This window comes from Gorilla gorilla, chromosome 12, assembly GCF_029281585.2.
Source record: "Gorilla gorilla gorilla isolate KB3781 chromosome 12, NHGRI_mGorGor1-v2.1_pri, whole genome shotgun sequence".
NCBI lineage: Eukaryota > Metazoa > Chordata > Mammalia > Primates > Hominidae > Gorilla > Gorilla gorilla.
Window position 1 is genome coordinate 119,993,246 of NC_073236.2, and position 15,794 is coordinate 120,009,039.

A 15,794-nucleotide genomic window follows, 5' to 3' on the forward strand; every position below is an offset into this window, starting at 1 on the left:
CCTAAAAGTAATCCTATTGTCCCCGCTGGCAAGGGTCCACAGACTCCTGTTGGGACCCTTTGCGGGGGTTCCCCAGGCAGAAGGCTCACAGTTTTGTGCAGCATAAATCTACTGTGGCACTACTGGCTGTGGCGGGGAACAGACATTGTACAGGGGTGAGGGAATGGCCTGAGCTGGAAATGCGCCGGTTTGGAATGGGGCCCAGGACGGGACCCTCATTGCATTTCCCGAAATCAGGTTCCAATCTTTATTAAACTTAGAGTGATACTGATTAGCCCAATGTTGTCCTTTTTCACATTTTGGACATATTTCAGGCTCAGCAGTTTTCTTTTTTCCGCTATCTGGTGGCCTGACTTGCTGATTTTTTCTACATTCTTTTTTAGTATGACCATGCTTCCCACAGTTACAACAACCTCCAGGAAATGGAGTATTTCCTTTATCCACTCTTAGTCCTGCCATTGCTCGTGCTAGCAGAGTAGCCTTATGCAGATTACCTCCGATAACATCACAGGCCTTGATAAAATCAACTAAATGTGCTTTCCCTCTGATGGGTCGCAGAGCAGCCTGGCAGTCAGGATTAGCACTGTCAAAAGCTAATAACTGCAGCACTATATCCTGAGCAGCCAAATCTGCAATCACCTTTTTGTTTTGAGACGAAATCTCGCTCTGTCACCCAGGCTGGAGTGCAGTGGCGCGATCTCAGCTCACTGCAAGCTCCGCCTCCCAGGTTCATGCCATTCTCCTGCCTCAGCCTCCCGAGTAGCTGGGACTACAGGCGCCCGCCACCACACCCGGCGAATTTTTTGTATTTTTAGTAGAGACGGGCTTTCACCATGTTAGCCAGGATGGTCTCGATCTCCTGACGTTGTGATCCACCCCCCTCAGCCTCCCAAAGTGCTGGGATTACAGGCATGAGCCACTGCACCCGGCCTGCAATCACCTTTTTAAGAGACTCCTGTAACCAAGCTATAAAATCCACATATGGTTCTTTTGGTCCCTGTTTTATAGCACTAAAGGAAGCGTATTGTTCTCCACATGAAGGGATTTTTTCCCAAGCTCTAATGCACACTCCTCTAAGCTGTTCTATGGCATCATCCTGCATGACCACTTGTGCATCTAAACCAGCCCAGCCACCAACCCCCAAAAGTTGGCCTGTAGTTATATTAATTTGAGGCTGGGCCTGGGCGTTGCAAGCAGCCTGAATGGAAGCTTCATCTGCCCACCAAGTTTTAAATTGTAAGAACTGAGCAGGAGTTAGACAAGCTTGAGTAACAGCATCCCAGTCAGTAGGAATCATCTGACTGGAAACAGCAACATTCTTTAACAGTCCCATTATAAAATGAGAACCTGGTCCATACTGATTTATAGCTTGTTTAAATTCTTTGAGTAATTTAAAAGGAAAAGGCTCAAATGTAGCTGTAATATTTCCCCGTTGTTCTGGGGGGTGTATTCTAACAAGGAACTGTCAAGCCTGTAAATCACCCTCTCGTCTAGCTTGCTGAATTCCTGCCTGAATAGAACTAAGAGCAGTCACTCAAGGTGCTGTTCGAACAGTCACTGGGGCAACTACTTTTCATCCAGTGTCCTCTGGAAAAGAAAGATCTGGAGGGTCATTTTCTTCAAAATAATAATGAGGGGGTGCAGAAGGATAGGGATGAACCTCTCTCCTTTACCGCTTTAGCTTTAGCTGGCAAATAAACCTGCTCTGTAATCTCTTCTGTTACTTCATTATACTCTCCTTCCTCCTCATCATCAGTGTGAAAAAGTTCCAAGGTGGAACGAACCACAGCCCACACTTGTCCCATTGTTACCCTGATGCTTCTGAGCTCCCCTTCTTACTCACTACGGGGATTGCTTTAAGAGTACTCAGGTGTCCTCCAGCTAGTTCCACGTTCTCCAACCGTCGCTCCAGCGACCCTTTGATCTGGATTCGAGCCCCCATGGTGGATGCCACTTGCCGAGACCAGCTCGGTCGGGGAGACCCTAACTCAGCGGTGCTAAAGGAATTAAAAACACACACACAGAAATATAGAGGTGTGAAGTGGGAAATCAGGGGTCTCACACCCTTCAGAGCTGAGAGCCCTGAACAGAGATTTACCCACATATTTATTAACAGCAAGCCAGTCATTAGCATTGTTTCTATAGATATTTGATTAACTAAAAGTATCCCTTATGGGAAATGAAGTAATGGGCTGACATAAAGGGATGGGTCTGGCTAGTTATCTGCAGCAGGAGCATGTCCTTGAGGCACAGATTGCTCATGCTACTGGTTGTGGTTTAAGAACTCCTTTAAGCAGTTTTCTGCCCTGGGCGGGCCAGGTGTTCCTTGCCCTCATTCCAGTAAACCCACAACCTTCCAGCGTGGGTGTTATGGCCATCATGAACCTGTCACAGTGCTGCCGAGATTTTGTTTATGGCCAGTTTTGGGGCTGGTTTATGGCCACATTTTGGGGAGCCTGTTCCCAACATTCATGAAACTAAATTTTTACATTTTTTTAAATTATACTTTAAGTTCTGGGGTACATGTGCAGAATGTGCAGGTTTGTTACATAGGTATACACATACGATGGTGGTTTGCTGCACCCATCAACCCGTCATCTACATTAGGTATTTCTCCTTATGCTATCCCTCCCCCAGCCCCCCACCCCCCACAGGCCCCGGTGTGTGATCTCCTGCCCCTGTGTCCATGTGTTCTCATTGTTCAACTCCCACTTCTGAGTGAGAACCTGCGGTGTTTGGTTTTCTGTTCTTGTGATAGTTTGCTGAGAATGATGGTTTCCAGCTTCATCCATGTCCCTCCAAAGGACATGAATGCGTCCTTTTTTATGGCTGCATAGTATTCCCTGGTGTATATATGCCGCATTTTCTTTATCCAGTCTATCATAGATGGGCATTTGGGTTGGTTCCAAATCTTTGCTATTGTGAACAGTGCTGCAGTAAGCATACATGTGCATGTGTCTTTATAGTAGCATGATTTATAATCTTTTGGGTATATACCCAGTAATGGGATTGCTGGGTCAAATGGTATTTCTAGTTCTAGATCCTTGAGGAATTGCCACACTGTCTTCCACAATGGTTGAACTCATTTACACTCCCACCAACAGTGTAAAAGCATTCCTATTTCTCCACGTCCTCTCTAGCATCTGTTGTTTCCTGACTTTTTAATGATCACCATTCTAACTGGTGTGAGATGGTATCTCATTGTGGTTTTGATTTGCATTTCTCTAATGACCAGTGATGATGAGCTTTTCTTCATGTTTGTTGGGTGCAAAAATGTCTTCTTTTGAGAAGTTTCTGTTCATATCCTTCACCCACTTTTTGATGGAGTTATTTGTTTTTTTCTTGTAAATTTGTTTAAGTTCTTTGTAGATTCTGGATATTAGCCCTTTGTCAGATGGGTAGGTTGCAAAAATTTTCTGTAGGTTGCCAGTTCACTCTGTTGGTAGTTTCTTTTGCTGTGCAGAAGCTCTTTAGTTTAATCAGATCCCATTTTTCTATTTTGGCTTTTGTTGCCACTGCTTTTGGTGTTTTAGTTATGAAGTCTTTGGCCATGCCTATGTCCTGAATGGTATTGCCTAGGTTTTCTTCTAGGGTTTTTATGGTTTTAAGTCTTACGTTTAAGTCTTTAATCCATCTTGAGTTAATTTTTGTATAAGGTGTAAGGAAGGGATTCAGTTTCAGCTTTCTGCATATGGCTAGCCAGTTTTCCCAACATCATTTATTAAATAGGGAATCCTTTCCCCATTTCTTGTTTTTGTCAGGTTTCTCAAAGATCAGATGGTTGTAGATGTTTGGCGTTGTTTCTGAGGCCTCTGTTCTGTTCCATTGGTCTATATATCTGTTTTGGTACCAGTACCGTGCCGTTTTTGTTGCTGTAGGCTTGTAGTATAGTTTGTAGTCAGATAGTGTGATGCTTCCAGCTTTGTTCTTTTTGCTTAGGATGGTGTTGGCTATGCGGGCTCTTTTTTGGTTCCATATGAAATTTAAAGTTTTTTTCTAATTCTGTAAAGAAAGTCAATGGTAGCTTGATTGGGATAGCATTGAATCTATAAATTACTTTGGGCAGTATGGCCGTTTTGACGATATTGGTTCTTCCTATCCATGAGCATGGAATGTTTTTCCATTTGTTTGTGTCCTCTCTTATTTTCTTGAGCGGTGGTTTGTAGTTCTCCTTGAAGAGGTCCTTCACATCCCTTGTAAGTTGTATTCCTAGGTATTTTATTCTCTTTGTAGCCATTGTGAATGGGAGTTCACTCATGATTTGGCTCTCTGTTTGGCTGTTTTTGGTGTATAGGAATGCTTGTGATTTTTGCACATTGATTTTGTATCCTGAGACTTTGCTGAAGTTACTTATCAGCTTAAGGAGATTTGGGGCTGAGATGATGGAGTTTTCTAAATATACAATCATGTCATCTGCAAACAGGGACAATTTGACTTCCTCTTTTCCTAATTGAATATCCTTTATTTCTTTCTCCTGCCTGATTGTCTTGGCCAGAACTTCCAATACTGTGTTGAATAGGAGTGGTGGGAGAGGGCATCCTTGTCTTGTGCGGGTTTTCAAAGGGAATGCTTCCAGGTTATGCCCATTCAGTATGATATTGGCTGTGGGTTTATCATAAATGGCTGTTGTTATTTTGAGATATGTTCCATCAGTGCCTAGTTTGTTGAGAGTTTTTAGTATGAAGGCTGTTACATTTTGTTGAAGGCTTTTTCTGCATCTATCGAGATAATCATGTGGTTTTTGTCACTGGTTTTGTTTATGTGGTGGATTATATTTATTGATTTGCATATGTTGAACCAGCCTTGCATCCCAGGGATGAAGCCAACTTGATCATGGTGGATAAGCTTTTTGATGCACTGCTGGATTTGGTTTGCCAGTATTTTATTGAGGATTTTCGCATCGATGTTCATCAGGGATATTGACCTGAAATTTTTTTTTTTGTTGTGTCTCTGCCACATTTTGGTATCAGGATGATGCTGGCTTCATAAAATGAGTTAGGGAGGATTCCCTCTTTTTCTGTTGTTTGGAATAGTTTCAGAAGGAATAGTACCAGCTCCTCTTTATACCTCTGGTAGAATTTGGCTGTGAATCCGTCTGGTCCTGGACTTTTTTTGGTTGGTGGGCTATGAATTGCTGCTCAATTTCAGAACTTGTTATTGATCTGTTCAGGGATTCGACTTCTTCCTGGTTTAGTCTTGGGAGGGTGTATGTGTCCAGGAATTTATCCATTTCTTCTAGATTTTCTAGTTTTTTGCATAGAGGTGTTGATAGTCTTCTCTGGTGGTAGTCTGTATTTCTGTGGGATTGGTGGTGATATCCCTTTTATCATTTTTTATTGCATCTATTTGATTCTTCTCTCTTTTCTTCTTTCATAGTCTAGTGGTCTATTTTGTTGTTGTATTCAAAAAACCAGTTCCTGGATTCATTTATTTTTTTGAAGGGTTTTTTGTGTCTCTATCTCCTTCAGTTCTGCTGTGATCTTAGTTATTTCTTGTCTTCTGCTAGCTTTTGAATTTGTTTGCTCTTGCTTCTCTAGTTCTTTTAATTGTGATGTTAGGGTGTCGATTTTAGATCTTTCCTGCTTTCCCGTGTGGGCATTTAGTGCTATAAATTTTCCTCTACACACTGCTTTAAATGCGTTCCAGAAATTCTGCTGCACTGTGTCTTTGTTCTCATTGGTTTCAAAGAACATCTTTATTTCTGCCTTCATTTCTTTATTTACCCAGTAGTCATTCAGGAGAAGGTTGTTCAGTTTCCAGGTAGTTATGTGGTGTTGATGAGTTTCTTTTTTTTTCTTTTTCTTTTTCTTTTTTTTTTTTTTTGTTTTTGAGATGGAGCCTCGCTCTGTCACCCAGGTTGGAGTGCAGTGGTGCAATCTCGGCTCACTGCAAGCTCCGCCTCCTGGGTTCACGCCATTCTCCTGCCTCAGCTTCCCAAGTAGCTGGGACTACAGGCGCCCGCCACCACACCTGGCTAAATTTTTTGTATTTTTAGTAGAGACAGGGTTTCACCATGTTAGCCAGGATGGTCTCAATCTCCTGACCTTGTGATCCACCCGTCTTGGCCTCCGAAAGTGCTGGAATTACAGGCGTGAGCCACTGCGCCCGGCCTTGATGAGTTTCTTAATCCTGAGTTCTAATTTGATTGCACTGTGGTCTGAGAGACCATTTGTTATGATTTCTGTCTTTTGCATTTGCTGAGGAGTGTTTTACTTCCAATTATGTGGTCAATTTTAGAATAACTGCCATGTGGTGCTGAGAAGAATGTATATTCTGTTGATTTGGGGTGGAGAGTTCCATAGATGTCTATTAAGTTCGCTTGGTCCAGAGCTGAGTTCAAGTCCTGGATATCCTTGTTAATTTTCTGTCTTGTTGATCTGTCTAATATTGACAATGGGGTGTTGAAGTCTCCCACTATTATTGTGTGGGAGTCTAAGTCTCTTTGTAGGTTTCTAAGAACTTACTTTATGAATTTGGGTATTCCTGTATTGGGTCCATATATATTTAGGATGGTTAGCTCTTCTTGTTGCATTGATCCCTTTAACATTATGTAGTGCCCTTCTTTGTCTCTTTTGCTCTTTGTCAGTTAAAGTCTGTTTTTTCAGAGACTAGGATTGCAACCCCTGCTTTTTTTTTCTTCTTATTGCTTTCCATTTCCTTGGTAAATATTCCTCCATCCCTTTGTTTTGAGCCTATGTATGTCTTTGCCCGTGAGATGGGTCTCGTGCATACAGCACACCAATAGGTCTTGACTCTTTATCCAATTTGCCAGTCTGTGTCTTTTAATTGGGGCATTTAGCCCGTTTACATTTAAGGTTAATATTGTTATGTGTGAATTTGATCCTGCCATTATGATGCTAGCTGGTTATTTTGTCTGTTAGCTGATGCAGTTTCTTCATAGCTTCGATGCTCTTTACAATTTGGTATGTTTTTGCAGTGGCTGGTACTGGTTGTTCCTTTCCATGTTTAGTGCTTCCTTCAGGAGCTTTTGTAGGAGAGGCCTGATGGTGACAAAATCTCTCAGCATTTCCTTGTCTGTAAAGGATTTTATTTCTCCTTTGCTTATGAAGCTTAGTTTGGCTGGATATGAAATTCTGGGTTGAAAATTCTTTTCTTTAAGAATGTTGAATATTGGCCCCCACTCTCTTCTGGCTTTTAGGGTTTCTGCCGAGAGATATGCTGTTAGTCTGATGGGCTTCCCTTTGTGGGTAGCCCGACCTTTCTCTCAGGTTGCCCTTAACATTTTTTCCTTCATTTCAACCTTGGTGAATCTGACAATATGTGTCTTGGTGTTGCTTTTCTCGAGGAGTATCTTTATGGTGTTCTGTGTATTTCCTGAATTTGAATGTTGGCCTGCCTTGCTAGGTTGGGGATTCTCCTGGATAATATCCTGAAGAGTGTTTTCCAACTTGGTTCCATTCTCCCCATCACTTTCAGGTACACCAATCAAACGTAGATTTGGCCTTTTCACATAGTCCCATACTTCTTGGAGGCTTTGTTCATTTCTTTTCACTCTTTTTTCTCTAATCTTGTTTTCTTGCTTTATTTCATTGAGTTGATCTTCAATGTCTGATATCCTTTCTTCTGCATGATCAGTTTGGCTATTGATACTTGTGTATGCTTCACGAAGTTCTTGTGCTGTGTTTTTCAGCTCCATCAGGTCATTTATGTTCTTCTCTAAACTGGTTATTCTAGTTAGCAATTAGTCTAACCTTTTTTCAAGGTTCTTAGCTTCCTTGCATTAGGTTAGAACATCCTCCTTTACCTTGGAGGAGTTTGTTATTACCCACCTTCTGAAGCCTGCTTCTGTCAGTTAATCAAATTCATTCTCCATCCAGTTTTGTTCCCTTGCTGGTGAGGAGTTGTGATCCTTTGTAGGAGAAGAGGTGTTTTGGTTTTTGGAATTTTCAGCCTTTTTGCACTGGTTTCTCCCCATCTTCATGGATTTGTCTACCTTTGGTCTTTGAAGTCGGTGACCTTCGGATGGGGTCTCTGAGTGGACATCCTTTTTGTTGGTGTTGATACTATTCCTTTCTGTTTGTTAGTTTTCCTTCTAACAGTCAGGCCCCTCTGCAGCAGGTCTGCTGGAGTTTGCTGGAGGCCTGCTCCAGACCCTGTTTGCCTGGGTATCACCAGTGGAGGCTGCAGAGCAGCAAAGGTTGCTGCCTGTTCCTTTGGAAGCTTTGTCCCAGAGGGGCACCTGCCAGATGCCAGCCAGTGCTGTCCTGTATGTGGTCTCTGTCGGCCCCTACTGGGAGGTGTCTCCTAGTCAGGATACATGGGGGTCAGGGACCCACTGGGAGGTGTTTCCTAGTCAGGATACATGGGGGTCAGGGACACACTTGAGGAGGCAGTCTGTCCCTTATGAGAGCTTGAACACTGTGCTGGTTGATCCGCTGCTGTCTTCAGAGCTGCCAGGTAGGGACGTTTAAGTCTGTTGGAGCTGCGCCCGTAACCACCCCTTTCCCCAGGTGCTTTATCCCAGGGAGGTGGAAGTTTTATCTATAAGTCCATGACTGGGGCTGCTGACTTTTTTTCAGAGATGTCCTGCCCAGAGAGGAGGTAGTCTGGCTGCAGGGGCCTTGCTGAGCTGGGGTGGGCTCCGCCCAGTTTCAACTTCCCAGTGGCTTTGTTTACACTGTGAGGGTGAAACCGCCTACTCAAGCCTCAGCAATGGTGGATGCCTCTTCCCCCACCAAGCTCAAGCATCCCAGGTTAGCTCAAACTGCTGTGCTAACCGCGAGACTTTCAAGCCAGTGGATCTTGAGCTTACTGGGCTCCATGGGGGTGGGACCTGCTGAGCCAGACCCCTTGGCTCCCTGGCTTCAGCCCCCTTTCCAGGGGAGTGAATGGTTCTGTCTTGCTGGTGTTCCAGGCGCCACTGGGGTATGAAAAAAAACTCCTGCAGGTAGCTTGGTGTCAGCTCAAACGGCCGCCCAGTTTTGTGCTGGAAACCCAGCACCCTGGTGGCGTGGTCAGCGAAAGGAATCTCCTGGTCTGCAGGTTGCGAAGACTGTGTTAAAAATGCAGTATCTGGGCCGGAGTGCACGGTACAGTCCCTAATGGCTTCCCTTGGCTAGGAGAGGGATTTCCCCATCCCCTTGCATTTCCCAGGTGAGGTGACGCCCCACCCTGCTTTGGCTCATCCTTCTTGGGCTGCACCCACTGTCCAACTAGTCCCAATGAGATGAACCTGGTACCTCAGTTGGAAATGCGGAAATCACCCACCTTCTGCGTCGATCTTGCTGGGAGCTGCAGACCAGAGCTGTTCTATTCGTCCATCTTGCCAGCCAAGGCCAACTTTTTTTTTTTTTTTTTTTTTAGACAGAGTCTCGCTCTGTTGCCCTGGCTAGAGTGCAGTGGCACAATCTCAGCTCACTGCACGCTCCACGAGGTCAACTTTTTTAGATCTCACATATGAGTGAGAACATGTGATATTTGTCAGAAACATCTATTTTAGAAATCACTTGTGTATCTGTGTTTGTAAAGATTTGTAGTTTTCTTCTTGCTGGCTCTAAAGGTTTATTTTTCAGTTTATTCCTAGTTTTGTTGTCATTAATGAGGTTGTAAATTTTTTTTCTAATTGGTTATTAGTTATATATAAAAATTATTTTTGTGTGTATTTTATAACTGACCTTCATTTAGTTTTAACTAATATGTGACATAAATTATACACTGTTTAAAATAGCTGTATCGTATTCAATTTATACACCATTTCTAGAATTAAAAGAACAATTAGATCTTTAACTTGAGATGCTTCACCTACTGGGTGAAGATCTCTATATGCCTCATTTTTTTTTTTTTTGTCAGTGGTAAAATGATCTGAAACAATGTATGACCTGTAAATTATTACCCTTGAACCTATTATGCTTTGGATATGAAATTAGAGGATGTTGTTTATTGTAACTGAGTGATTACATTTTATATACATTTTTTCTACTACACTTTGTTGTAAATACTTGACCCCAGAACCAGTTTATAGGATTCTGATTGTAAAACACATGAATATATTGTTTAAACTTGTTTTATGAAGTTTTTGATATACTATAACAAAGTATTTTTAAGATTCCAAGGTCTAGAGAAGAAAAAGATACAAATTGGTTATAAATCTAATATTAAATCTTAATATTAAATCTAATATTAAGTCTGCTTTTTTTATTATACTTTAAGTTCTGGGGTACATGTACAGAACGTGCAGGCTTGTTACATAGGTATACATGTGCCATGGTGGTTTGCTGCACCCATCAACCGTCATCTACATTAGGTATTTCTCCTAATGCTATCCCTCCCCTAGCCCCCCACCCCCAACAGGCCCAAGTCTACAGTGCATTTTAAAGAAAGATTTTTTTGTCTCCAGTATAATTGCAAATAAGATGTTGTAACTTGAATTGTCTCAACTGACAACTTGGAGACTCATTTTCACTTTTTCACAAAATCCTATTGTTTCAGTGAGACAAACGACAAAAGCAGTAATACAAAAGCAATAATCTGTCCAAAGAAACACAAATAAAAGAACATATTATTTTATACTGTTTTGCTTATATTGTTTTGCTTTTTTTTTTAACAAAAGGAAACATGGTATTATCTTGCAGTTTATGACTAACATAGTATAATACTCATTTGCTTTTTATGAAGTGCCACAGAAATTTCTAACATAAATTGAAGAAAAGGTGGATGTTTTGACACCAAAATTTTGTGTGTGTGTGTGTGTGTATTTCTGAGCTGGCACAGCCATATGCAGCATTTGGTGGTGGTTCTTTTCATAGGATGAGCTGTTAGCCAGCTTCACAGAACCTTGGATATCATGTAGCCTAGTTCCTCCTCTTGGTGCTCCCATCTCTCAACACTGTTTGCTTTCAGTTCGTTCATGCAAGTTCAATGAAATCACCTTAACTTAGATTCTTCCTTTTGCATGTTCATAATATCATAATAATTATTTTTAAAAACCCCAATTGCCCTGTTTTTCTTAGCTCTTCACCTGAAAGACTATGAAGACATCATCCCTCCTGTGGAGATCTACTCTCTGCTAGCACTCTGCGCATGCGCCAGCAGAGCCTTTGGGACTTGTTCAAAAGCTTTCATTAAACTTAAATCTTTAGAGACCCTCAGTTCAGAACAGAAACAGCAGTATGAAGACCTTGCTTTAGAAATCTTCACCAAACATACTTCAAAAGATAACAGAAAACCTGAATTGGACAGCCTTATGGAAGGGTAGGCTAATTTTAATTAGTGGATGCCATTCTATCTTATTAGAAGCTTGGATTTCTAGATGTACAATGTTTAATGTAGGAATTAAAGCACTAAATTTTGAAGCAATTCACATTAACATTATACCCTATTTTATTTATTTTTACAAGTGTATTCATGCTTTATTTTGTCATTGTAAGAAAGGTTTTTTATTGAAAAAACTTTTTTAAATGAAAGTATTTGATGTTCATCTCAGAAGTTTTATTCTTTAGGTTTTTTTTTAAGTGTATTAAATAAAGTTAGACTAATGAGAAGTTTTAAAGTATAATGAATTGTTTCTCCCCGTTTTACAGTGGAGAAGGGAAACTGCCAACATGTGTTGCCACAGGAAGCCCAATCACTGAGTATCAATTCTGGATGTGCAGTGTATGCAAGCACGGTGTCCTTGCTCAGGAAATAAGCCACTACAGCTTCTGCCCCTTATGCCATAGTCCAGTGGGATAAAGGAATGATAAACTGTATATAACTGTAAAATATATGTAGCATATATACATGGCTGTATGCTGTATATGTAATAAGGTTTATTTCTGTTGAGTTTTGTATGAAAATCAGCCTCATTATTTATAGTTGAATTTTTGCACAAAATATATGTTAATAAAATAATTTTTATGGCAATACAACTGTGAAATAATAAGGCCGATTTTCATATAAACGTATGAAAATCAACCATATTTTCTCTCACCCTCTCTCTTTTGTTTATCTTGTATTTGGTTACATGATACCATGGAAATATTCCAAATAAATATTTTTCTCACAGTGTCAAGGTAACTGAATTCACTAAAAAATCTTGAAGGGAGTAGGGAGTGGGGGAAGCATGGGAGTGGGGCAAAGTTGAATTTAGAGAATTTTTATAACCCATGTTACAAGGAAGTTAAACAATTATAATAATGAAATGAGCTTTCTCTATAGCCATATTTAATTAAGTAAGTGTCAAATGTCTTCTTTATTATATTTTCAGAAGTGAGGCGATGGCATTTTAAGACATTTTTTACAATCTGAATTGTTTCTAATAGCCCTGTTCTTCTATTTTAAAACCTGTCCTTTTAGTCTCATTTAAGAGATGGCATTTGGAATTTACACTTTCATATGATTGTGCAGAAAACTTGCCTCTATTTATAATGAAGATAACTTAAACAAAAATATCCATTTTGTAGTTATAGCTTCTGTTGAAACATTGTCACTAAGCTGGACCGTTTATTTACACAAGTATTGTTGAGGGAGTGATTTTTTCTTGATATGCATCTGTTTTCATTTATTATTAATTTGAAAGATAAACAGTTGTGATCCATAATGGATCATTTCTTATGTCTTTTACATAGCTAATAATGTTATCTGTTTATTTCTCATGAATTCCCATTTTGTGGCTAAAGACCAGACCTTTGCACTATTTCATCAAGATTATTTTATTGAGGTTTGGCTTACGTATAGTAGAGGCAATACATAGAGATACGCAACTTTGTTATTGCAGCTACAATACACTTTCTCAATCTCAGATGTTTTTGTCTTGTAGAGACAGAGACAAGTTCAGCATGTTGCAGATTGGGAATAGTGAGCTATGAGAAGAGATTTAGAGCCTAGATGAGTTTAGGATAGAGAGTGGGCTCATTGGCCTAAATAAAAAGAGAAGACCAGAAGTCTTTGAGGTCTCTGTCTCTATTCATGCTCCTCGTGGAAAATTACCTTGGTACAATGGTAGCCTCTAAATAGACTACCTTGCAAGCTATTCCAGAGGTCATGGAACAGAAAGCCTTACAAACCAAATAAAAATTCTCAAAATACATTGGTTGATTGAACCAATTTGCAATACACAGTGAGGAACAAGGAGAAAGCAATGATAGATTAACACTGTTAGTGTAACGTGCCAGTGGAGTGGAAAGACCGCAACACCTGAATCCTGGGTTATGTAATGTTTTTATGTCCTGACTCACACTCTGTCACATAAGCTTTCCCCTAATAGTCGGGTTACGAAAAGGACCAGAGTGGCCGCTTGAGCCAGATGACTCAATCAGGTGAAATGTGCCTGAGGCCAACGATGTACACTTGCTCTATAGAAGGGTCTCAGGGGCAAGTACACTTGACCACAGCAATGGCTTGCCTATTAGTCTGCTGAGCAGTCATGAATTTTATTGTATTTCTTGGGTAAGGACAGGCCAGAATGAGTGTCACCAGTGGGTAATTGAATCAACTTCTCACACATACTGAAGGCTTTATATGTCTCATGCATACTTAGTGTATCATGAATATTTGGTATCTTTGTGGCTTTTCATATTTTTAGTGCTTCATGAATATTTGGTATCTCTTGCTCCTTTCTATATGTAGTCACACATACACGCTCTATTAACTTTGCCTAATATGTCTCCTAAGTTACTAACTTACTTACCTAAATGTAACACAATGAATTCCAGCTTTCTCATTTGTTCTATACCAGAATGGGAAATTTCCCCAAATCAGAAAATCACATCCTAACAAAGAAGTCTGTCTAAGACAGTACATCTCCTGTTGAACTTACATCTTTCCACAGGACTTTCTGTTTTTAGGGATGAGACTATTCTCTGCTTCATCAAGGAAAGAGAAATGTTCAGGGTTGTAGGGATGGCACACTTATTAGTTCTGCCTGTCTGAAAGGTTCCTGCAGGACAGTTTGGTCAGAGCTGCAATTCTTAGTCCATGGTCTAATGCTTGAGTATCTCTTCTTTCCCTTTCCTGTCTCAGGAATCAGCTGAGAATTCATTCGATTGTCATGCCTCTAGCCCCTTACTGTGATTTGTTGGTTACACTTTCATTTGCTTTAATTCTAGAATCACCTGTTGACTCCTCAGACTTCACCTAACTTTGGAAACTCTCTTTTGGAGACTTCTCATTTCCCCCTAATTCTGTGCTGCCTGAGCCCTAGAATTTTCCCACCAACGAATTATTCCTGGTAGATCCTAAGTTGCTGGATCTAGTTGATATTTAAACAATATCTAGTTGATATTTCTAATTCAGTTGGGTCCAGAAACCAGTATCTCTAAAAACAACCTCTCATACCTTGTGGACCTAATTTTGTGTGTGTGTGTGTGTGTGCGCGCACGCATATGTATATAGACAGACACATCTTTTTTACTTTTGTAAAAGCTTATGCCTCTTTGGTATCTATATCTGTGAAAGTTTTAATGATCTGCCATAATGTCTTGGGGACCTTTGTCTTCTATGTAAATGGTACTAGAAAAAACACCTATATTATGAGTCAGTCTAGTTGGTTTTATTCGACATGAAGGAAATTTCCAGATAACAACACTAACAAACTCTCCCTTGACTAGGGGGACAAAGAAAAGCAAAATTGACCATAAAAAACAATTGCCTGGTGAGAAGTTGCATAAACAGAATTAGGTAGTATATTGAAGACAGCATCATTAAACAGTTATGTTGTTCTCCTTGCAAAAAACATGTACTGACTTCCCGTTGAGTAATGCCAAGTTGTTTTTTTTATTATAAAACTTGCCCTTAATTACATGTTTCAAAGTGGTGTGGTGGGCCAAAATATTGAAATGATGGAACTGACTGATAAAGCTGTACAAATAAGCAGTGTGCCTAACAAGCAACACAGTAATGTTGACATGCTTAATTCACAAATGCTAATTTCATTATAAATTGTTTTGCTAAAATACGCTTTGAAACTATTTTTCTGTATTCCAAGAGCTGAGATCTTAGATTTTATGTAGTATTAAGTGAAAAAATAGGAAAATAATAAACATTGAAGAAAAAAATAACGTGTTTATTCCACGTTTTCTTTATCTATAACTTACGGAGAACACGGTGTTTGCTGTGTCTTCATTCAAGTATTCTGATGGGGGTTGGTTAGGAGGGTATTGCGCTCCAGAGTGGAGAAGGGGAAAAGGGAGCAGGAGGTACAATAGATATACAATACCACTTTTGCTACCAAACAAGGGGGGAAAAACCCCAACAACCTTCCAGAGGCACTAGGCAAATGTCAGATATTGGAGGTTGCTGTGAGCTACTCCTTAATGGTCATGCTGAGTTCTCATTTAGGAACGAAGGAAATTATGTCCTACTAGACCTATAAGAGAAAATAAAGAATACTAAATTTGATAATGTAGCTCCAAGATTTTCTGCTCAGTTTCAAAATGAAAATAGGAGTATTGTATTGCCTCTACTGTCTATTTTAAAGACCATTTTCTCAATTCATTTTTTTCTCTAAGAAACTAATATTTACTGTTTTTTTTGAATATAAAAAGCAGGCCAGGTGCAGTGGCTCACGCCTATAATCCCAGCACTTTGGGAGGCTGAGGCGGGCGGATCACGAGGTCAGGAGATTGAGACCATCCTGGCTAACATGGTGAAACCCCGTCTCTACTAAAAATACAAAAAATTAGCTGGGCGTGGTGGCGGACGCCTGTAGTCCCAGCTACTTGGGAGGCTGAGGCAGGAGAATGGCGTGAACCCGGGAGGCAGAGCTTGCAGTGAGCCAAGATAGTGCCACTGCACTCCAGCCTGGGCGACAGAGCGAGACTCCGTCTCAAAAAATAATAATAATTAAAAAAAAAAAA

The 15,794-nt window shown here is 40.5% G+C and overlaps 1 protein-coding gene across 4 annotated transcripts in view; it reads left to right on the forward strand.

The window, feature by feature from the left end:
* Window positions 1-12,010, forward strand: part of WDR35 (WD repeat domain 35) — a 77,219-nt gene extending 65,209 nt beyond the window's left edge. For 2 of the 4 annotated variants that reach the window (XM_004028890.5, XM_004028891.5), the window contains 2 exons: window positions 10,971-11,211; window positions 11,541-12,010. In XM_004028890.5, the coding sequence (XP_004028939.4) occupies window positions 10,971-11,211; window positions 11,541-11,691 (392 nt within the window). In that variant the 3' untranslated portion in view covers window positions 11,692-12,010. Of the gene's footprint in view, window positions 1-10,970; window positions 11,212-11,540 lie in introns of those variants that run through there. The other 2 variants (XM_055378765.2, XM_019021376.4) reach the window with 1 other exon arrangement.
* The last annotated feature ends 3,784 nt before the right edge of the window (window positions 12,011-15,794 follow it).